Here is a 23,725-nt window from a genome sequence, read left to right as displayed (position 1 = left end):
GAGGGAGGAGCTGGGAGGGGGAGGAGTGGGGTTGAGGAGGGAATTGAAGGTAGCAAAAAGCTGTCGAGGGTTGGAAGCTTTGAAATATATTAATGTAGTCCTTGTAAAGTTCACCTTGTATTCACAGTTGCATAGTTAGTTTGGTTGAAGAATAGATTGATTTTCTGTAAGTTGATCTCGGGGTGGGGCTAAGATTAGCAAATATGTGGGATCAGAAACACAGTGGGAAATGAATTGCTATTCGCATCTTATGGCTGCACACAACATTCTATAGTTTTTATCTAATATTTTTATATACATGGGGAGACCCCTGGCTTTGAAAGAAATTAGCTTACAAAGAACCCAAGGTGAGAGACATAAAGAGGCTTGAATATTTATTTCCTTTTAAACAATACCAGTTGCCTGGAAGTCCTGCGGATCTCTTTGGCTGCAGTAGTGTCTGAATCGCACAAGAAACAAACATGCAGCTAATCTTGTCAGATTTTTCATAGAAACAACTGATCTGCATGCTTGTTTAGGGTCTATGTTTAAAAGTATTAAAGGCCGTGAATCAGCAGAACAGCCAGGCAATGTGCATTGTTTCAAAGGTAATAAATATGGCAGCCTCCATATGTCAATTACCTTAGGTTCCCTGTAAGTTTCCAGGCAGTTACGAATAGGGCTTACATTTCTGTTTCTGCAATCTGACTGTGATATTCTGTAATTTTAGAGCAGGATGTAAGAACAGCATGAACCACTCCAAAGAAGGACTTTCACATGAAACCCCAAGACGTTGCAGATACTCCCACCAGTATGACAACAGGGTGTTTACTTGTAAGGTAAGCAGTGAAGACATGTTAGAGGGCTGGTCAAGATGTTCATGTTTAGAGCTTCTGTAGACCTAGAACACCTGACATTGAAACTTCAGCAGATGCCACACCCTAGGTCACCTGCCCCCATGTATGTTGACCTACCACAAGGAAGGTCCACACGGCATATGCATGAAACCGTCAATTTATTGTTCCATTGCCACAAATAAAAATCTGGCCAATCGCCATTAGTTAGGGTCAAGCACCTGTGGAATTATAGAGGTCTGTGATCAGTCAACTAATTAGATACTTTGTGTACTAACTCAAAAAAATGATGCTGCTGAAATTAACTTGAAAGTGTACTGGAGCGGAAGCTCTGGTACAAAATCACATACTTGCCTAAGAAAAGGGAAGCCTCTGGATCCTAATGAGGCTTTCTTCGCTGTCCTCCAGTCCCCTTGTCGTGGAGCATGAACGCACCAAAGATTACAGACAAGAGCTTGATGGTAATCTGATCAGGGCTGCGCTCCTTTTCAAGCGTAGCCGTACTGTGCCTGCGCGAGTATGGCCATATCTGCACACTAAGCTGGAGCGGCTTGTGCACAAAGCTCATGCCAGAGGAGGAACGTGGCCCCGATCAGCTGGAGGATCCACGAGCGGCAACTGGACCAGAGGACACCGAATGAAGCCTCCTTGGGATCCAGAAGTTTCCCTCTCCTTAGGCAAGTATGTGTTTCTGAGCCTGAGCTGTGGCTCTCTGTAAAGTAATAGAGATAATGATGGTATACATAAGCCATTGCATGTGCCGTAGTAGCCACATGTATTAATGCACATTTTCGTACAATTTTTTTTTTTACTGGGAGGCAAGAGAGAAGGCAGGAAAGGGCAGGACTGGACATTTTCAGTTGTCTTTTTGCTTTAGGCACTTTTTTAGGTGTGTGCGTACTGTGGCTTTTGGTAGATCCAACCCTGCCTGTATAGATTGTTGAACTGCAATACTATAGGTTGGTCTTGACCTGTACAGGTCACAATGACTTGCTACAGCTAAGTAAAGTTGTTCTAATAGATGGATAACTGACTTCTTCTTCTAGGTGTGCTATGAAAGTGGAAGGGAGGTGAATGTGGTCCCTAAAACCTCAGCATCTACAGACTCACCCTGGCTTGGCCTTGCCAAGTATGCCTGGTCTGGGTAAGTGTTCTGTTTAATGTTCATTTCTAAACCAGGAAGTCTTCTACTAACTAACGCTCCTCTTGTTGCTTGTAGGTATGTCATAGAGTGCCCAAACTGTGGGGTGATTTATCGCAGTCGCCAGTACTGGTTTGGAAACCAAGACCCTGTGGACACCGTTGTGCGCACTGAAATACAACACGTGTGGCCTGGAGTAAGCTGAAGTTATTAATTTGTGTAGCAGCCAGGGAGACCTGGTGTCTATTCTGCCTTTGTGACAAGACTACACTGTATTTGTCATGTGGCAAAATATCTATTTTAAAAACCTCAGATGGAACATGAAATTAGCTTAACTTTTATTTTGAAAAACCATGACATAATTTACAAAGAACCTAAACAAAGGTTTATTCTCATTGCTCTTTAGTTGTAATGCACTTTAACCAGTTAATGATAGCAAGACAATATATTCAGACCCATTTTCTGTGTAGTTATAACACAGGGTTGCAGATACAGTAAAGTCCCTGTTACCCGGCACAGGTGGGGATTGTCTGATGCCAGATATGTGTGCTTGCCGGCTGCTTGTGAATTCCCGCTCTCTTCGCATCTCTCTGTCTCCATGTGGATCTCTCTCTCGAGACCTGATACTTTGCGGGGCTGAGGCTGGCTTGTGGCATTCTCTGTTACTATGCAGGGTTTAGGAGGAGCGGCGCGCGAGTGATGTCACACAGTGACCGGGGTGAGTGGGGAGAATAGTGCTCTCAGCCAGCATTGATCCGGCAGGTTGATCACTGCTAGATTCTCGGCAAAGGTGGTAGTTATTGGTCACCATAGCCGAGTTTAATCTATGTATGCACTGGCTAATGTTAACTCCCTGTCTTCTCTCTCATGTTTTATCAAAATATGAGTCATACAGGAATTCCCCTTCACCACACTGGAAAATACATAAAATGTCATAGGCTGGCTATTTTCACACTTGTATAAATCAAATTATACATTATTTCAACAATGTTATTATATCTTCAAAAAAGAGAAATACTAAAGCAATCCTCAAAAATAAAGACTATAATGCATTTTTTTTTTTCACAAGAAGTTTTAAAAAATGGCAGGGAGCAGCATTGGGGAATTTAAAATTCCAGAGAATTTATTGCGGACGGCATTGCACTAAGCTCTCCCTCACTGGCAAAATACATGTGGATTTATTCAAAATTGTTTACATTCAGTTGGCATGAGATTGCTGAAAGGTTATTTGGTGGCTGTTTAAATACCTGTGATCGATCAGAAAATATCGATTGGCCTTGAAATTGAACTGCTAATAGGCACCTTTTAATGAGGTCACTGTTAGTGCAGCATGTGTAACTTTTTCCATGGATTCAATTTATTTAGGCAGATGGATTTTCTAAGGATAACAACAATGCAGCTCAGCGTCTTCTGGACGGGATGAACTTCATGGCACAGTCTGTCACTGAGCTGAGTATTGGTCCCACCAAAGCCGTCACATCCTGGCTGACTGATCAGATCGCTCCAGCCTACTGGAAGCCTAACTCCCAAATCCTGGTATGGAATGGCTCGTGTCCAGCTCTGGATATACAGGTGCACAGGTGCTAATGTTTAAAGCCTTTAATTATGGTTCGTTATTTACAGGAATGTACCAAGTGCAGAATCCCCTTTAAAGAAAATGACACCAAACATCACTGTCGGGCCTGTGGGGAAGGCTTCTGCGACAGCTGCTCATCCAAAAGCCGTCCAGTACCTGAGCGGGGGTGGGGCTTGTCCCCAGTGCGTGTGTGCGATTGCTGCTATGACCTGAGAGGCGCACAGGCTGGTAAGTCTCATAGAGGAGCCATTGTGGGATTAGAGCTTTGTGGTACTATTTGATTTATTTTGCATAAAGTTTTCTAACCCATAATCGGTCTATAAAAAAACCCAGGAGTGTCATTTGATATTTTTTAATTTGAGACTTTAGTCGTCACCCAGGGTTCCAGCAGTCAATGCTTCCTGTTACATATACAGGTCTATTGCTCCACATCTAACTACATACAAGTACGGTGTATGTGAGCCCACTTGTGTGTATGTGTCCATTAAAGTATACAGGTTCCAGGTTGGATTGCTCATTTACTCTCATATCACCACACAGAAATGTAACACTATAGGAGAGCCTACTCTGTAGCGACAGGGAGGGCCAGGGCTATGCAGGGTGTTACCAACTACTCACTGTCTGTCTTTCGGAGGGTCCTCCACTCTAGAGCAGGTGCTGCGGCCAAATTGTTAAGGTCGCAGTAGATCTATGATCCTGGCAGATTAGCCTCCTGGTTGTAGGAGACTCCACAGGGAAAGGGGTTGTTTACATTGGGGGCATCATTTAGTTAGGACCCCGCCCCTACACATGATAAATGGTGCATATTTGCCAACCTTAATAAATTTGAAATGCGCTTTTTTATTTTTTATTTTATAGGAGTGTTTCGCATATTGCAGAACTATCCTCCTTTCCTGCTGACTTCTACTGTGCGATATAATTTCCTTTCTCAGCTGCTATAAAACCCTCTGTGTGGGTGTTGCTGGGATCGGTGTAGGAAAAGTAGGAGTGGAAGTAGGCTGAGCTCTCTATTCTCTAAACAAAAAAGTAGGTAGTCACCGACTTAAATTCAATTCAATCAAATTGGACTTAGTTTTTGAGAAAATCGATTTTGAAAAATTCAAATAAAAAATGGCTTTTAAAGTTGTATAAGCAGGTCCAGAGGGCAGAGGTGACACGAAAAAAAAAAAAGAGCTTTACTCACTTGGGGCTTTCTCCCGACTGTCCCACGCTGACCTCTCCGCTTTCTGTCGCCGTCCCAGACTCTCCGCACGGTGCAGAGGCCGACCGTGGGTCGGCCTTACTGCACCTGCGCAGACCGCCGCTGTCCATCATCGTCACATGGCCCGTGGCGCAGCCACAGAACTTCTGAGTGTGCGCCGCGGACCACGTGGCGATGATTGACTGCGGCAATTCGCGCAGGCGCAGCAAGGTCGAATCCGCGGTCAGCTTCTGCACCTGGCGGGGAGCTCGGGAAGGCGGCGGAGAGGTTGGCGTGGGACAGTCGGCAGCAAGAGGCTGGAGAATGCCCCAGGTGAGTAAAGCTCCTTTTTTTTTTTTTTTTTTTTTTTTTTTTTTTTTCGGCTGATAACTCCTTTAAGAACAGATGCGGGTTAAGAACGAACTTACAGTCCCTATCTCGTTCGTTAACCGGGGACTACCTGTACACACAATCGGACGTGGATAAATAGGGTAATTTTATTATGCATTCTGTTGACCTCATTCAGACGTGAAGGAAGAAATACTTAGGTTAACTTACATAACTGAGGCTGGTGTGCAGCATACATGTAATTAAAGGGAACCAGAAGTGAGAGGGATATGGAGGCTGCCATATTTATTTCCTTGTAAACAATGCCAGTTGCCTGGCAGCCCTGCTGATAATCTGGCATAAGAAGTGTCTGATTTGAAACAAATTACCCAAGAGAAACTTGACCAATGGGTCTAGTCAAGTATACATACTAGAATATGTAGAAGTGATCCCCATTTGTGTCCACTTTTAAGATGTAAGTCTTATTAGTGGGTAGACGGGGACCTTAAAGGGGATGGATTATAAACAAAACCTTGTCCTTAACCTCAATAGGTACAGTGGTTTGCAAAAGTATTCGGCTCCCTTGAAGTTTTCCATATTTTTCTCATATTACTGCCACAAACATGAATCGATCTTATTGGAATTCCACGTGAAAGACCAATACAAAGTGGTGTACATGTGAGAAGTGGAACTAAAATCATACATGATTCCAAACATAAAAAAAAAGAAGCCCCGAGTCAATACTTAGTAGAACCACCTTTTTGCTGCAATTGCAGCTGCCAGTCTTTTAGGGTATGTCTCTACCAACTTTGTACATCTAGAGACTGAAATCCTTGCCCATTCTTCTTTGCAAAACAGCTCCAGCTCAGTCAGATTAGATGGACAGCGTTTGCGAACAGCAGTTTTTAGATCTTGTCGCAGATTCTCGATTGGATTTAGATCTGGACTTTGACTGGGCCATTCTAAGACATGGATATGTTTTGTTTTCAAACCTTTCCATTGCTGTCCAGCTGGAAGGTGAACCTCCGCCCCAGTCTCAAGTCTTTTGCAGACTCCAAGAGGTTTTCTTCCAAGATTGTATTTGGCTCCATCCATCTTCCCATCAACTCTGACCAGCTTCCCTGTCCCTGCTGAAGAGAAGCACTCCCAGTGCATGAAGCCGCCACCACCATATTTGACAGTGGGGATGGTGTGTTCAGAGTGATGTGCAGTGTTAGTTTTCTGCATTTTGGCCAAAAAGATTCATTTTGGCCTCATCTGACCAGAGCACCTTCTTCCACATGGTTGCTGTGTCCCCCACATGGCTTGTGGCAAACTGCAAAACGGGACTTATGCTTTTCTGTTAACAATGGCTTTCTTCTTGCCACTCTTCCATAAAGGCCAACTTTGTGCAGTGCATGACTAATAGTTGTCCTATGGACAGATTCCCCCACCTGAGCTGTAGATCTCTGCAACTCGTCCAGAGTCACCATGGGCCTTATGACTGCATATCTGATCAGCGCTCTCCTTGTTTGGCCTGTGAGTTTAGGTGGATGGCCTTGTCTTGGTAGGTTTACAGTTGTGCAATACTCCTTCCATTTCTGACTGATCGCTTGAACAGTGCTCCGTGGGATGTTCAAGGCTTTGGAAATCTTTTTGTAGCCTATGCCTGCTTTAAACTTTTCAATAACTTCAGTGTTCTTTGGACTTCATGGTGTTGTTGCTCCCAATATTCTCTTAGACAACCTCTGAGGCCGTCACAGAGCAGCTGTATTTGTACTGACATTAGATTACACACAGGTGCACTCTATTTAGTCATTAGCACTCATCAGGCAATGTCTATGGGCAACTGACTGCACTCAGACCAAAGGGTGCTGAATAATTACGCTCACCCCACTTTGCAGTTATTTATTGTAAAAAATGTTTGGAATCATGTATGATTTCCGTTCCACTTCTCACGTGTACACCACTTTGTATTGGTCTTTCACGTGGAATTCCAATAAAATTGATTCATGTTTGTGGCAGTACTATGACAAAATGTGGAAAACTTCAAGGGGGGCGAATACTTTTGTAAACCACTGTAAGTATTGACCCAAATCATTTAACCTCCTTAGCGGTAACCCCGTGTGTGACATGGGGTAAGCCGCCGGAGGGTGCCGCTCAGACCCTGCTGGGCCGATTTACATAATTTTTTTTTTTTTTTTTGCTGGACGCAGCTAGCACTTTGCTAGCTGCGCCAGCACCCCGATCGCCGCCGCCGCGCGCCCCCCCCAGACCCCTGCGCTGCCTGGCCAATCAGTGCCAGGCAGCGCCAAGGGGTGGATCGGGTCTCCCAATGACGTCCCGACGTCGCTGACGTCATTCCGCCCCGTCGCCATGGCGACGGGGGAAGCCCTCCAGGAAATCCCGTTCTTTGAACGGGATTTCCTGATCGCCTTGCCGGAGGTGATCGGCGGGGCTGGGGGGATGCCGCTGAGCAGCGGCTATCATGTAGCGAGCCCTCGGCTCGCTACATGATTTAAAAAAATAAAAAAAAAACTGCTGCGCTGCCCCCTGGCGGTATTTTTCATACCGCCAAGGGGGTTAATAACCAATTAAAACATCCATTTTTGTATACATCTTTAAAAAAAATATTCACATAAATACAAATACACTGTATCCACATAGCCATTACAGCAAAGTCATGATTAAACAGATTACAAACATTATGCATAGTTCCCAATAAGGGTACCATGAAACTGGAAATTGTCCCTTTTTATATCATGTCCACCATTATATAAGCATCATGGAAATCCTCTTTGGGACAAATATATCCATATATTTGACACTTAGTTTATCTACAGCCGATATAAACAATCAATTTTCTCAACGCATCTTTGTGAAACATCGGTCCATATAATATTCACTTCTTCAGGAGTAATGAATTTCCCGGCTAAATTCTATTGCGTAATTGGCTGGAATCAATCAAAATCTCAGGAAAAAGGTATGCTTCATAGCAGGATTCAAATAATCGCAGTTATGTCAAATTAGAGGTACATGAAGAACCCACAGTACGCAGGTAACTTCCTTATTATGATGATTTAAGTTAGCCAATGTTTGCTGTCTGCTGTCTGCATGACAGCATGGAGTCTGAAGATATGGCTCAGCGTGCATTTGTCTGAGACAAAACCCTAGAACAAGCATATGTCAGAGTACCTATTCTGCTACATGTTTGTTAAGGGTTTACGGCTAAAAGTATTAGAAACACAGGATCAGGAGGACTGCCAAGCAACTGGTATTGTTTAAAAGGAAATAAATATGGCAGCTCCATATCCCTTTCACCTCTGGTTCTCTTTAAAGTGGGATTGTCACCATAAAAATCAAATTTCAACAGCAACTGGTCTGAGTGTATTAAGTGATAAAGATGCTAATCCTGCATTCAAAACTTGCAAACCTTTTTCTGCTGTTATGATTTGGCGTTATCATATACTTAACCTCCTTAGCGGTATGCCCGACACTGTGTTGGGCATACCGCTCTGTGCTCATATTTTTTTGGGGCCCAAATGAGTGTAAATCCTTTAGCTAGCACTAGGCTAGCTAGTTCAAGTGTCGGGCACCCGCCGCTCTTCTGCGATTTCACCCCCCCATCTGGATCCAGCGATCGCGCAGCCTACCGGCACAGCTCCGGTCTCTCTATGGGGAGGATTGGGTTTGGGCATGACGTCGGTGACGACATGACGTCGGTGACGACATGACGTCATATACGATCTTCCCCATAGTGAAGACCGGAGCTGTCCGGGGAGGCTGCGCCGATTGCTGGATCCAGGCTGGGTAAAGTATAAACTGGGGGGACTGGCGGGCAAAAAATTGCGAAACCTCCTGAGCAGCGTAACACTCAGGAGGTTAGGGAGCACTGGCCCTTTAGCTGTCAGTACCAAACAGTTACATGCTGGGGGTTCTTTTTATCTATAATATATTCCTCCTCTTCCATTTATTTCCCTGCCTGGGTGCCTATCTGAAACACAATCCCCCTGCTCACTTGTGTTTACAAGCAAGGCTGAGGTGACCCAGTGATTGGAGGAGAAAAGAAAAAAGTAAAGGGCAGAAATTTATTCAGGATTTAGCCTAAACTGTGGGCAAAAGTCATGGTTCCCACCAGGAAGACAATGTGTCTACAAGCAGTGCTGCTAAAGCTAAGCATTGCTTACCTGGCTTGGCTACCAGCAGATCATCAGTTATGATCACATATGATTGTATACCTTGCGTTTCTCACTTTATACTGCAAGTTTTTGTCATTCATGTCCAGCCTTTACAATGCAGTACAATCATTTTGGAGTGATCTTTGTGTTTTGTTTAGCAGTCGGTGAAGCCACGGAGGATGAGGAAGGCAGCACTCTGATTGCAAGGAAAGTTGGTGAGGCTGTACAGAACACACTGGGAGCTGTAGCCACGGCCATTGACATTCCTTTAGGTACTCTTATTTTACTTCATTTGTATAGCACTAAAAGTTTCCTCAGTGTTTTACACAAATGTTTTTATGCTGAATTAATAAAATTGATTAGTGTCATGTGAAATGGAGAAGGGGATTAGTTACACGTAATTCTTGGTTTGTTTTTTTAAGAAAGGGAAGCATGAAAATGTGGTTTTGAAGGTCAATCTTTTCTATCCTGCCTGTACCTAATGTGCCCAATTGACACTCCTCACCCATCATCGGTTAAACAGAAGTAGTTGTCTGCACAGATTGAATGACTGTCATCCCTGCGATGTATTTGTTTTGAGTAGATACCATGTTTAACTTTTTTTTTTTTTCACCTCTTCATAAATTTAGGGCTTATGAAAGATGCTGCGAGACCTACATACTGGATTCCAGACCATGAAATTACACAGTGCTTCAACTGCAGAAAAGAATTTAACATAAAACTTTCCAAACACCACTGTCGGGCCTGTGGACAAGGTTTCTGTGGTGACTGTTCAAGTGATAGGAGACCGGTACCTTCTCGGGGTTGGGACCACCCTGTCCGCGTCTGCGTTGGCTGCAATAAGAAACCTGGCGACCTTTAACACTTCCTTCCCATTACTATCACTGTTTGGTACCTTCTCAGGGCTAGATTATAAAGGATCCACTCTTCCCCCATAGGCTTCAGGGCCAGTGCATGCTATGAACTCTCAGCTGTGTTCTCCCCATGACTGTGCCATCTTATTAAACAAAACCGCACCAAAATTGCTCTGTCCAGGAGACAGGACAACCGATAATCAGCACTTTTTTATTACTGAAAGAAAAGTTTGATTGAAGATTACGAATCAATGCAAAATTACATAAACACCTTGGATGCTGGATCTCATCTGGTGATGCCCTTTAGTAACAAAATTGGAACCACCTTACCCCTGCCAGAGGCCGGTTGTAGTATTACAGTGTCTTACCAACATGAGAAGAACCTCTTGAAAGTCCAATGTCCCACCATGTCTAAATTTAATCACATGCAGAGAGAATTATGGAGGTGGGGGGGGGGAGGATATATTTTAACGGGCTTCTATGTATTTAAGGACAGTAATGTTTTCTTTTTAAGCAAGGGTGACCTTGTTTTGCCTTGTCGCAATGGTCATTTAGCTATTACATGGATCATTTGAGTGAATGTTTGTGCTGCAATGTAATGAATGTTAGGCCAGATTTAAAAGGTTTTCATATATAGAAAGCATATTTATTGCTCTTGTTCCCAGAATATATATATAGGTAATGATGAATAATGAACTGAATGCTGCTTATAGTCTGTTTTAAAAGAGTCATCCAAGGTAGTATTTGCGTTTAAAACAAGTGTTAGACATCAGTGTGATATAGTTTTTATTTTGGCAACTTTAACACAGTCTAGCGAAACAAGGAAAGATAATGTACTACTGCCATCACCTTCTCCTGGACTGAAATCAATAGCAGTACTGGCATGTTCAGCAAAACTTAAGTCAGGTTAAGAAAGCAGTTCAGCATACAGTATAGTGACGATCGTTAACCTCTACTAGATGTAGTTAAAGGACAATTGAAGCTAGAGGTATGTGTAAGCTGCCACATTTATTTCCATTTAAGCAATACCAGTTCCCTGGCTATCCTGCTGATCCTCTGCCTCTAATACTTTTATTGTCAGATCTGACTTGATTATCTGCTTGTTTGTTTCTGGTGTTATTCAGACACTACTACAACCAAATAGATCAGCAGGGCTGCCAGGCAACTGGTATTTTTAAAAGGAAAATATGGCAGCCTCCATATACTTCTCACTTCGGTTGTCCTTGAATGATCCGTATTCACCTGATCAATAGTCAATAGTTTGCCACCTGGCACTACTCAATATCTTATCAGATCTTAATGGAGCCTATCATATGCACTGTTACCCACAATAGCTTTGTGCTGGTCGATATAGTACATAGCTATTGCAGCCTTGCTCAAATTCTACTTTGCATAACTCCCCCCCCCAAACCATGCACATACATACATATATAAATAGACGCATGCGCTGTAGCCACAATGATCTGCACATAGAACAGCTTCGCCAATTAATACTGGAGCAACAAAACAATGGAAAATTGAGGTGGCCTTCATTTTTAGGATATTCTCATTACGTTTTGATGTTTTTATGGAATTTTATGTCGAATTAGATGTTAATATATGCCTGCCTTTAGTGTATTTATGGCAAAATGCAGATTAATAGCTTCCCAGGAGAAGAACCTGTGTGGGAGGAGTTTAATTTGCTGTATGTCACCTCACTATTTCCACATTCGAGGAATCACTTGTTCTCCAGCCTTAGTAATCAACCTATACATGCTTAAAGGAAAAAAAATGCAGGGGGCTGGTAGAAGCCCCAGGTGAGAAAAACTTTTTTTTTTTTTTTCTGGCTTAAGGTTCACTTTAAGAGAGCTTTAGCAGAAGCTCCTTATCTGTTTGTTTGCTGGCGTGAATTTAGCATAGCATGTCTCCCCATACTGTGCTACAGAAGGTGCAGACTTGAAATTCTCAGTATGTTTATGGAAGTAAGAAAAATATATTGAGTTATAGAAAAAGGAAGGGGGTGGAATAGTCTTTAGAGGACAATATTCATTTTCAGACTGTAAAATGTAGTACAGTGACTTGGCACCAGGCTTACCTGCTTTCTTTACTTGACTTTAGATCTGCTTTGAGGTGGGGACATTGCATTGACTGAATATTGTTGCATATAACTAACATTATATTTGTATGCAAGCCAGAAATATTGGCATCTAATTGACCATCTCTGTTGTGCAGCAATACTGGGATAGCCCCAGGTGCACCTAGAAAGTTCAGCAAGCACTGAATATTTGTAGGAACTTTTTCTATTGTCAGTGGAAGCCCATGTTCCCACTCCTGATGTACACATTTCTACAAGCTTTCTAGCTATGGGCTTATTCATAAAAATCGTCAATCATTATATTCTACGTTATGTTCCTGCTATCCCAGGAAGTAGACCTGGAAGAAGCTTAGTCCTACACCCAAGCTGTAGAGTTTGCAATCAAGTGCCTAGTACAGGCGATGCAATTTCACATCAGATTGTCGAATCGATAATTTCCGATAGGTCCAATCTCATTTCCATTTGTTTTTCTTATCAATTTTGTATAGAATTGATCAGAAAACCGATTAGAGATTAGATCAGACCTGTCAGAAATTATTGATACGACTGTCAGTCTGAATGGAAATTGCATTGTGTGCACCAGGCATAAGCCTGAGGTAATATCAAGATCAGTCACAACATTCCTTTCTGTTTCATGAACTGGTTGCTTGTATTTAATTTATTGCCACATTATATCTTGTTTGTAATCATTTTATTAATTTCTGATCTATACTGAAGTAGTAATATATTTTTTGTTTATCTGTAAGTGCCTTTTCACCTGTCTCTAAATGAGTCATGCTTTTTTTTTGTTGGTTCATCTTCATCTCTTCACCTCCCTCCTCGATTTTTTTCCCCCTCCCTTTTTTTTCTTTGCAGGTCTACGGCTATAAAAGGTTCAGATCACATGACTATGGTGTTTTTTTATTATTTTTATTAATAATCCCATTTAAAATAGCTGTGGTATTCAGCAGTCAAAAAGGTATTTAGGAGGCAAATGTTTTTACACTGAGATACAAATCGCCTTTCCTTCAAGCTATGATGGTTCTTGGTACATGTGTAATTTGTAACTTAAAATCCAGTTCTGTGGATGCAGCTAAAAGAATCCCTTCCTTTATTATCGTTTTCTAATTCCCAGTTCATATTGATGAAGATGCAAGATCTGGCTAGTTAATATTTTGAGAAAAGTAGATTTGAGTTTGTCAACTTTTTTCTCTGACTTTATTATTGCTGCTTTAAGACAGTCCTGTATTTGTAAATGTGTGCATACTGAGGGCACTGTTACACTGGACAGTGTTTTTCATGTCTCTCGTTTAAAAAAAAAAAAACTTTCCCATTGACTTGTATCAAAATCGTGGCAAAAGAGCTCCAATCGCGATTCTAAAAAAAAACAAAAAAAACAGTTATGGTAGTAGTTATCTTGGTGCTCATTTCCCACTAGAATTGCAGTAATCGGGTTTGACGATTCTTGCTGCAATCGTGCTCCGTTCACAGTGTGCTATGTGGTGCAATTGTGGGTTGCACAGTCATGATCACGCTTCCCTGTGGGAAAAGGGCCCTTTAGTCAGGGGACACACTTGGCTGCACACTGCATAGATTTAAATGGAAAACTAATGTTAATCAAATGGGCTAGCTCACAATATAGTTTTTCATGCGCAGAAAAATATTTGACATCCTGTAGCATAATTTCGAACGTTTTGTCAGTAACTATAAGCTACTGTGAAAAAGCACTGTTTTTCTGCATACACACACGGGGCTTGATTCACAAAGCCGTGCAAACTGTTTAGCATGGGTGTGCTAAACAGTTAGCACGTGAAGTGCTATTCGTGGACTTTTGTGCGTGTAAAGTGCTGCGATTCGCACGACCGTGGACTTTTGCGCGTGCAATTTGCTGCGAATTGCGGCAAATTGCGCACTCAAAAGTCCACGCTCGCGTGAATCGCGGCACTTTGTGCGCACAAGTCGGCGAACGGGACTTCACGTGCTAACTGTTTAGCACACCCCTGCTGAATAGTTTGCACGGCTTTGTGAATCAAGCCCATGGTGTGCAGAAAATGGAAAGACAAGTGTGTCCCCTGAAGGTAGGAATAATTTTATCATTCAAATCTGAGTTGGTATGGCTGCATTTATAAAGACTGCTACACAAGGCAACAATTCCTATCAGTTTCAAGCAAGTTTGATCTTCCCACAAGAATCTGGATTTGAAGTCTTCAACCAATTATGGTAATAAGTCCATCAATTTTGAGGTTAAACCCAGTTAGGAGTGGTGGGAAAAGTCTATCTTGATGCTGCAGTGTTTTGTATCAATGGTATATGGTGGCAGGCAAGTTCAAATACAATGTGGTGCGTAGGCCAGCAGTTGCTGGTCCACTATTAAAAAAAAAAAAACTTTCACTATTAAAAAACTTTGCACAACACAGTGGGGTTCATCAAGTAAAAGCTGGTAGAATCTAAGTGATCCATCAATCTGGACTAGAGCTATGGTACAAGATCCGTAAAGTTCTTTCAAAAATCAAGTTAGTTGATTCATCTACTGGCTCTGTGAAGGTCATCAAATTTGTGGATGACACCACCATCTTCTGCATGATTGGCAAAAATGGAGCTCACGTGTACCGCAGCGAGGTGGAGTGAATCTGTAATTGGTGCAAGGATAACAACCTGGTATTCTATACAGCAAAGACTGTCGATCTGATTGTTGATTTTAGGAGGCACCCACCTCCCCTCTAATCAGTCCTCATAGGTGATACCGAAGTCTCGAAGATAACATCTGTGCGCTTCCTTAGCACAACCCTCACCAATGACCTGAAATGGGGACAGAACACGAGCAAAATTGAAATCACAGCAGAGACTGTTCTTCCTGCGTCAACTGAAAATTTTTTGCATGCCACGGGAGCTACTGACCAGCTTCTATACTGCAACCATTGAGTCCATACTTTGTTCTTCAGTCATTGTCTGGTATGATAGGGCGACAGCCAGTGACAGGTATAAGCTGCAGAGAGAATCATCGGATCTCCGCTGCCACCTCTCGATCTCCTCCACGCTGCTAGGATGAAGATGAGGGCCACCAGGATCTCTCTCGACCCCTCCCACCCTGGCAGTCGCTACTTTGATCTCCCGTTGGGTCGCCGCTATAGAACTATCCCATCCAAAACCACCAGGTGCAGGAACTCGTTCTTCCATCAAGCAGTCCTGATGCTAAACTAGGCGAGTAATCACTTTCAGGTCAAGAAGTCTCTTATTGATCCTCACACCACTCTGAACAATAAGTCCACGCAGCCAGCTTTCTGATACCTTTTGAAATTAATGACTCTACGCAGGCCACGCAGCCAGCTTTTTGATACTTCCTGAAACCTTTTGTACGTAATGACTCTACGCAGGCTTCCCAGGCCTGCTCATAATGTTGATCTACAGCACGTGTAGAACTCCGGTCTAGAGGGCCAGATCCATGCCAGTGTTTGGGATGGACTGAGAAAGAGAGGAATGTGTTCTACCTGATGGACCACACCTTTCCTGATTCAGACCCATCAATTAGTTTGAGCCATGTCAAAAATGTGTGAGGACTAGAGATGTAGCGAACGGTACCAGGGGAATTTCGGTGGTTAGCGTTGGCCATGCAAAGGCGAACTTTTGTGGAAGTTCGATTCGCCCCATAATGCTTTATGGAGCAGAACTTTGACCCTCTACATCACAGTCAGCAGGCATATTGTTGCCAATCAGACTGCACTCACGCCTGAAGCCCCACCCCCCCCCTTGTAAAAGGCAAGGTCCTTGTGCTGTTTTACTCACTCGTCTGCCTACACTAATTAGTTAAGGGACAGCTGCTACACACACTCTGCTAGGGAGAGTTTAATTAGGCTCTTGTATATTACTCACTCCCTCCACCCTCCTACCTATTCCCTCATCTGCCAGGGAATTATAGTATTTCAAAAGCCAGCTTACATACCGTGGCTGGGAATTGAACCCAGGTCTCACTGTGTGGTGGACAAGTACCTTAACCGCTGTACCACCAACACTACTAACTGAAGCTAGCCTAGCATGTACTATTTCTGCTCAATCCAAGAGAAACATTAGGTTGCTGAAAGGGAATCTTAACTGAGAGTGATATGGATGTATCCTGTTAAACAATACCAGTTGCCTGTCCAGCTGATCTCTGTGGCTGCAATAATGGCTGAATCACACCCTGAAACAAGCATGCAGCTAATCCAGTCTGACTTCAGTCAGAGCACCTGATCTGCATGCTTGTTCAGGGGCTGTGGCTAAAAGTATTAGAGACACAGGATCAGCAGGCGATTCAGGCAACTGGTATTATTTTAACCCTCCTGGCGATTTGGCAAAATCCGCCAGGGGGCAGCAAATACGTTTTTTTTTTTTTCCATGTAGCGAGACAAGGTCTCGCTACATGATGATAGCCGCTGCTCAGAAAATCAGAGGTTCGCAACATCACTAGTGAGGACCTCAGCCCTCGTAGGACTGGTTTGACATCCCTAATCTACTAGAAATGTCTATATACTTTTGCACACCGGCAATGTCTGTCTCGTCTGCCTGTGTATCTGTTTGCCTGTCTTTGAACTTGCCTACACAATGTGAACCATATAATTCCAAATACAACTCCCATTGCACTTGGCGAATAAAACTGATTCTGAGTGGGCATTGCTTCCCCAGCTAGTGAACAGAACTACCCCACCCAAAAACAGCCATTACTGACCTTGCCCACCTCCTTTCTCTTCTGTTGAGAGATTTTGTGACTAGCACAGTGGAGTAGTTTGATAGTTTTGGGATATTTGAATTTAAAACTTTGTACAGAATCCTGCCGTACAGAAGTGTAAGATTCAGTGAGAAGAATTCAGAATATTCAAATTCAGAACTTTCTTCCGAACATATAAACACTACAACACTCTTATTCTGTTCAGTTCCACCTTGAACCCTCTCCCTTGGTCTATAAAACCCTTTATCGATGGTCAAAGAGATGCTTAATAATTCTGACTTAAATACAAAGTTAATGCAACTCGGACCAACCTAAATCAGCAGGCAGTGTACTTGTTTTGGCCCAGTTCCCAGCTGCATGGAAACATAGAATTTTTAAAATAGCCTTGGCCATCTCTGTAATTGTTCACACTACGGCCTAGTGCACACCAGAGCGGTTCGGCTGCGTTTTGCAATCCGTTTGCAGCTGCGGATACGCTTGGGTAATGTATTTCAATGGGCTGGTGCACACCAGAGCGGGAGGCGTTTTGCAGAAAAGCATACTACCGGGATAATGCATTTTTTGGATTGCGGATGCGTTTCTGCCTCAATGTTAAGTATAGGAAAACCGCAAACCGCTCTGAAAAACGCCTGTTCAGAGCGGTTTTGCCAGCGTTTTTGTTACAGAAGCTGTTCAGTAACAGCTTTACTGTTAGGCCCCGTTCACACTTGCGGTTCAAGTCCACAAGTGTCCGGAGGTCCAGGTCCCGCAAAGAGACTGTACGGGTCTCTGCAGTGGCCACAAGTTTCAGATCCGGAATGTATCAGTTCCGGCTACAATAAAGTAGCCGGAACTAGATACATTGCAGTGCCAGAAAGGCACCGCAAGCATGGGGGATACCGGCATGTAGTCCAGGCCCCCCAAGTGGCATAGGACCGGTGCTGGAAGCATCCGGTCCTATTGCCAGTGTGATGAGAAACATCAGTTTCTCATTGCACAGCATGGCCGCATGTTCGGGTCAGGATCCGTCCCGGGTCCGCAGCCGCACCGGGACGGACTGAAAAATGGAGCATGTTGGAAAAAAGCCAATCGTCGTGGAGCTGCGTTCCCGGATCGGGACGGTCGCACGAGTGTGAATGGATACATTGATTAACAATGTATCCATTCACCATCCGCTGTGTACAGAGCGGAACCGGGCCTAACAATATATGAAATCTACTACACCAAAACCGCTACACAAAACCGCAAAATGCTAGCTGAAACGCTACAGAAAAAGAATAAAAAGTGTTTCAAAATCTGCTAGCATTTTGCGGATCTGCTAGCGGTCTTTGGTGTGCACCAGGCCTATCAGGGCTTTTTTTTTTTGTGCTAGTGATATGAAAAGTTCTTGCTAAGACAATGCTATGGTTGACTTTTATAAAATCACATCACTCCAGTAAGAACACACACATAGCATTACTTTAGCAAGAGCTTTTCAAATCTCAAGTGCATAGTAAGTTCTTGCAGTGTGAACCAGCCCTTAGACCTTGAACCCACTTCAGCATTTAGGGAGTGCTGTAAATCGCAAGTGATTTCCCTAAATGCTCTGCCAATGTAAATGGATGGGACAAATTCTACTACAGCGATAGAGATTGCAATTAACCACCTTAGCGGTAAGGACGAGCTCAGCTCGTCCATTACCACCGCAGTGGATATCTCCTGCCCCTGTGGGCCGATTTTGACAATTTTTTTTTAATACACGCAGCTAGCACTTTGCTAGCTGCGTGTGGGGTCCGATCACCGCTCTGATTTGCCGCTAGCGGCGGCGTAAAGGAGCCCCCCCGCCCAGACCCCTTGCACAGCGCTATGGGGCTGGATCAGGCCCCCCCCGATGCCATGACGTGGATGATGTCATCCCATGGCTACGAGGGAAGCCAAGCAGAAAATCCCATTTACAACAGGATTTTCTGCTTGCTGTAAAAGCTGGCGGCGATCGGACTAGATGGGCAGATGCGCCCTCTAGTGGTGAATCATGTAGCTAACTTTCAGTTAGCTACAATAATTCAGAAAAAAAGTAATTGAAAAAAAACTGTCTGTACGCCACCCTGGCGATTTTAATGTAACGCCAGGGTGGTTAAGCAAATCGTACGAGATGCAACATTTTAGGAGTGTTTCCATTCTAATGAATTGTATAGGAGCAGGAAAATTGCTTGCAAAATGCTATCACAAATTGCTAGCGATTGCACTTTCTAGTGGGTTCCAGGCCTGAGAAATGTCATGCAGCTGTTTGTTTTTCTCTCTCCTTTAATTATTTTAAGGAAAGAGAGTAAAGCTGGACTCACAACATTGCGTAGCATAATGCATGCATTACATGTGTGAACTGCAAGTGTGTTATACCTTACACATCAATTCAAAGCCTGCATACAGCAAGTTAGAATAACATCATTTGCTACAATGCATATGTGTGAACAGGCTATGGGCAGTGAGTTGACACGCAGAATCCTTCTGCAATGCTAAAGACATGTGAAATCCAAAGAAGTGCTTCCCAATCTTGGGTTAGAGAGAAAAAAATAAGGAAGGCAAAAGGGGGAGAGATGGATGGTAAGGCTCCTGTGATACTCCAGTACAATCCCATAAGAATTAGAGCCTAGGACAGAGAAACTTGCTCCTAGCTCATGCTAGATTTAGCTTAACTATCTTTGTTGCAAAGAGGCTACATCTGGATTAAAGTAATTGCTGTAGTGTCGTTCCAAAAGTTTTGTGCAGTTTAGTAAAGCATCTTCAGAGATTCTGCTCATCTTCCTGTGGTGTCCTCTCCAGCATTTTGTTAGGAAGGGCTAGTCCCCAACTTCCTTCAACATTAGCGCTTTTCTGGATTCCTGTCCTAGTCGTGCCCCCGTATATAATTAAGACTCTTGCTGAAAATCTTTCAAGGTTTCAGAGGGGACAAAAAAGGAAAAGTTCCCTTCTAATTACCTCACATGGGGAAGAGTATAGACCAGGCATGGGCAAACAAAGCCCTCCAGCTTTGAAGGATGTACAAATCCCACAATGCATTTGCCTTTATGCATCATGACTGTGGCTGTCAGACTCCTGCAATGCATTGTGGGACTTGTAATTCCTTAACAGCTGGAGGGCCAAGTTTGCCTATGCCTGGTATAGACTGCCAACACCCTGCTGTTCTATTAGTCAAGCACCATCTGGCTGTGGCATAGGAAAATCATTTTACAAATCCACCAAACCAGGTAAAAACAAGACAATACAACAATGCATTAACAATTTCACAATATATAACATACACAAACCTGAACTGTGGCTGTAGGCGACTGTACACCTAAACATCTGAGCTTAAAAATTCATACAACAAACAGTTGCACAGCTACAGTAGTGTGGAACTCTAATTATTACATATGGGTGAGATTAACACATTTTACAGTTCCATATCCAACATCAGTATGAGTGTTGCACAGGAGAAAGAAAAGGGGTGTGTACTCAGACCAGGCAGCACCTAACTTATAATGGCTGCAGAAATGTCTAGGTGACAAATTTAGGAACACAGCATGTGCAAACTGCATCTGCCTACCAGAATATACAAGGTCTAAACTAACTTTAGATCAGGATAACGATCAGGAGTTTTGTTTTTAATTAGTAAAAATTATACACATCTTTTTAATTTCAGAGGCATATTTAAAGCAGTCCTGAACTGTACAAAAAACAAACTATATATATATATATATATATATATATATATAAAAATTTCTTTACTTAATTGGGACTTCTTCCAACCCACTGAAGTCTTTTAGGTTCCATGGTGTCCTCAGAAATATTGCGGACTATTCTACTTGTAGGCTACTGAGCAAGCTCCAGTCTGTCTCTGCGCCACCTCAATTGTGCACCTATTGCCAGGAGCGTTTCATGCACAAGTGGTACAATTCTTTTACGAGCCGTACATGCACAGAATGCTCTTGGGTACAGCGCATGTGCAGTAGCCAGGTACTAGAATAGTTGGAGATGTTTCTAAGGGGCACAACAAAGGAGACAGAGGGACATGAAAAAACTATGGGGGGAGGAGGAAGCTCCAGATAAGGAAAAATCAATTTTTTATTAATATTTTTTACAGTTCAGGAGTGCTTTAAGGATCAACTAAATATGTAAAGATAACAATTTTGCAAATTATCTTACAATCAGGTCAGCTTTTTTTTATTTATTTTTTTTAAAGTGTTTTGGTATCAAAATGACCAGCTAATTCAGCAGTTGACTTTCTTTTTAAGTAAATTTCTGCAGCATGTATACTTTTACAGCTTAAACTAAGGTATGTACAAAAAGCAGCAACATTAGTTTTAAGCAGTACATAAAAAAATAAATCCTCAAAACCTACTCATAAATATTGTCCTATTGCTTGTTAAAGAAAATACGCTGTTTATTAACAGATTTTGGACAATTTTTTTCAGAACTGTGGCTTTCTTGTTAGAGCCCTTTTTCCCTGAAAATCAAACACATTGCAATGTTATTTTTCTAAATTTCAATGTATTTCTTCCTTCCTATAGCGGCGCATAGTGCGTAACTTTTCAAAGAAAAGTATGCCTCACTGATTTTTTTTTTGCACCGCAACAGTGTAAAAGGGGCCTTAGCAGTGGAGGTCATTGACTGCTTTAACTAGTGACTGGGACAAAAGCCAGTCTGGAGATGATCAGTGAGTTGGCAGTAAGGTGACATACAACTTCTAAGTGGACACGAGGCTCAAGGATTTTGGAGGTGAAGGGAAGGAGAGAGAATGGCCTGTAGTTGGAGAGGGTAATGAGGTCCAGAGAAGGTTTTTTGAGTATACCTGTTACAAGGATTTGCTTGAAAGTAGATGACAAAGTACTGAAAAGGGAGCGGTTAGGTCAGGTAAAATGAAGGAAGAAAGGTGAGTTTAGGCGAAAGGGGATAAGATCAAAGGGCCGGTGGTAAGACATGATTTATTGATGAGAGTGTGTGTTCAAGTAAGTTAGGGGAGACTAGGGGTCTGGATGAGCAGACTGGGTTGCTGGGTGAAGCAGGTTGCCGATTTTGTCATTAAAGAATGAGGCAATGTCCTCAGCTGAGATGGAGGGAGTGGGAGGTTAGACAAGGGAATTGAAGGTGGAAAACGGGCATTTGGTATTTTGGGACTGGGAGAAGATGAGAGGAGTAGGTATGTTTAGCTACTGTGAGGGCCTGTCTGAGTTTATGAAGAGCATCGTTGTAGCTCTGGAAAAGCTAATGCAAATCATTTTCATCAGCGCTGGTTAGTTACCTGGGAGCAGCACTGCAGTTTTGATTTGTTCAGTAAGCCATAGCTAATGATAGGCCCGGTGCAGGTGGGCCGTAAATTGAGGGGAAGCAGCTGAAAGAGTTTGGAGGTTAAGGTTGCAGCTATTTTTGCACGTACACATGGTAGCCTGTTGAGGGGTTGCATGAAAAAAATCTGAGTAAACTGTGGTCAGAGAGTAGGGAATTTATGAATTTGGATAGAGAATAGCAGCATGTGAAAATCAGATCCAGTGTGTGACCGTTAACAAGAGTCGCAGCAGAAGTCTACTTTGTGAGGCCAAAGAAGGTAAGTGAGTGACAAAAACCCGGAAGCAAAAGAAAAAATACATTAGTAGTGTAGTGGCATCAATGGGGGGATGTTGAAATACCCAATAACTGAGGATAAGTTGGTGGACAGGAAGCGCATGAGCCACGCCAAGAAAGGGTGGCTGGGTGTGGAGAACGGTTGATCATAGTACTATGGAAGTGAAAGGGGAAGTAGATGCCAACTGCATGGGCTTCAGAACATGAAAAGGAGAAGGCAGGTGCCAGATGGAGGGTGTTAAATGAGCAGTGTGAAGAAGAGAAGGATCCCCACACCTCAACCATGTTTATTAACAAGTCTAGGTGTGTGGATAAACTGCAAGACACAGCTGTGTGTGGGACAGTGTCTAGGGAAGATAACCAGGTTTCTGTACTGCCAAGAAAAGTGAGGTACTGCAAAATAAAGCACCAGGTACAAGAGATGGATGAATGGGGGCAAGGCGATTATGAGGTTCTGAGAAGGACCAGGCTGTGTGAAGGATAAATTGGTCTGGTCAAGGGTCCTGGTCCAGTGTAATGCAATGCATCTCCAGCTGCAAGTAGGAGAGGAGAGATTTTGATTTAAATGTAGCCTGTTGTAAGCTCAAGGTCTGTACACACACTAAACTCCGCTAAGCCTGGCGCTAAAGACTTCCTATGCCGAAAATCTAGTATGCCGACGTTGTGGATAGCTAACTTGCCTTGCAGAATTGGGTCCCTGGTTTGTATCTCAGCCAGGGCTCTATTTGCTGAATGTTCTCCCCATGTCCACATGGGTTTACTCCAGGCACACAGATTTCCTCACACAAACAAGTTAACTAGGCTCCCCTAAAAATTGGCCCCAGACTATGACGGACATATGACATAGGGTCAGTCAAGTTACAAGGCCATATACTGTGTACAGCGCTGTGGAAAATTGGGCATGACGGATCATCTTGCCCAAGCGCTGCCTGGCTGCATTGTTTTCTCTTCTGCTCCACCCTCTCCGTTGGTTGCTGCCCCTCATAGTGACAGGACTCATCACAAGCCTACATATTATACTATTGATATAAATATAGGCACACTTCAGGTGCTCTAAGTTCTGCACAGTACCTGCACTAAATATAAAATAATTATCTGTGTATTCAGTTTGTGGTCTATTTAAAAACCTTTTTCGTGGCACAAAGTATACTTTCAAATAATAAATCTAAAGCTTAGCCTAAATTCAGACTACTAGAGTGCAAAATCATGTATATGTGACAAGGACACCCCAAGGTTTTCTTTATCCTATTCTGTGCATTTTTGTTCCTCGCTCGCATTTTTGGAACTCAGGTAAATGGAAGAGCTGATCTATAAATACTTCATATGTATGTATGCAGTAGGCAGGT

General features: G+C 43.0%; 1 protein-coding gene across 1 annotated transcript in view; it reads left to right on the top strand.

The window, feature by feature from the left end:
• Positions 1-13,019, top strand: part of ZFYVE1 (zinc finger FYVE-type containing 1) — a 34,717-nt gene extending 21,698 nt beyond the window's left edge. The window contains exons 5-11 of the mRNA XM_068254111.1: positions 710-818; positions 1,880-1,977; positions 2,053-2,170; positions 3,340-3,510; positions 3,598-3,778; positions 9,373-9,486; positions 9,844-13,019. Of these exons, the coding sequence (XP_068110212.1) occupies positions 710-818; positions 1,880-1,977; positions 2,053-2,170; positions 3,340-3,510; positions 3,598-3,778; positions 9,373-9,486; positions 9,844-10,076 (1,024 nt within the window). The 3' untranslated portion in view covers positions 10,077-13,019. The remainder of the gene's footprint in view (positions 1-709; positions 819-1,879; positions 1,978-2,052; positions 2,171-3,339; positions 3,511-3,597; positions 3,779-9,372; positions 9,487-9,843) is intronic.
• The last annotated feature ends 10,706 nt before the right edge of the window (positions 13,020-23,725 follow it).

Source organism: Hyperolius riggenbachi, chromosome 9 (assembly GCF_040937935.1).
Source record: "Hyperolius riggenbachi isolate aHypRig1 chromosome 9, aHypRig1.pri, whole genome shotgun sequence".
NCBI lineage: Eukaryota > Metazoa > Chordata > Amphibia > Anura > Hyperoliidae > Hyperolius > Hyperolius riggenbachi.
The sequence above is the reverse complement of the archived record's forward strand: the minus strand, read 5'-3'. Positions and strand labels throughout refer to the sequence as shown.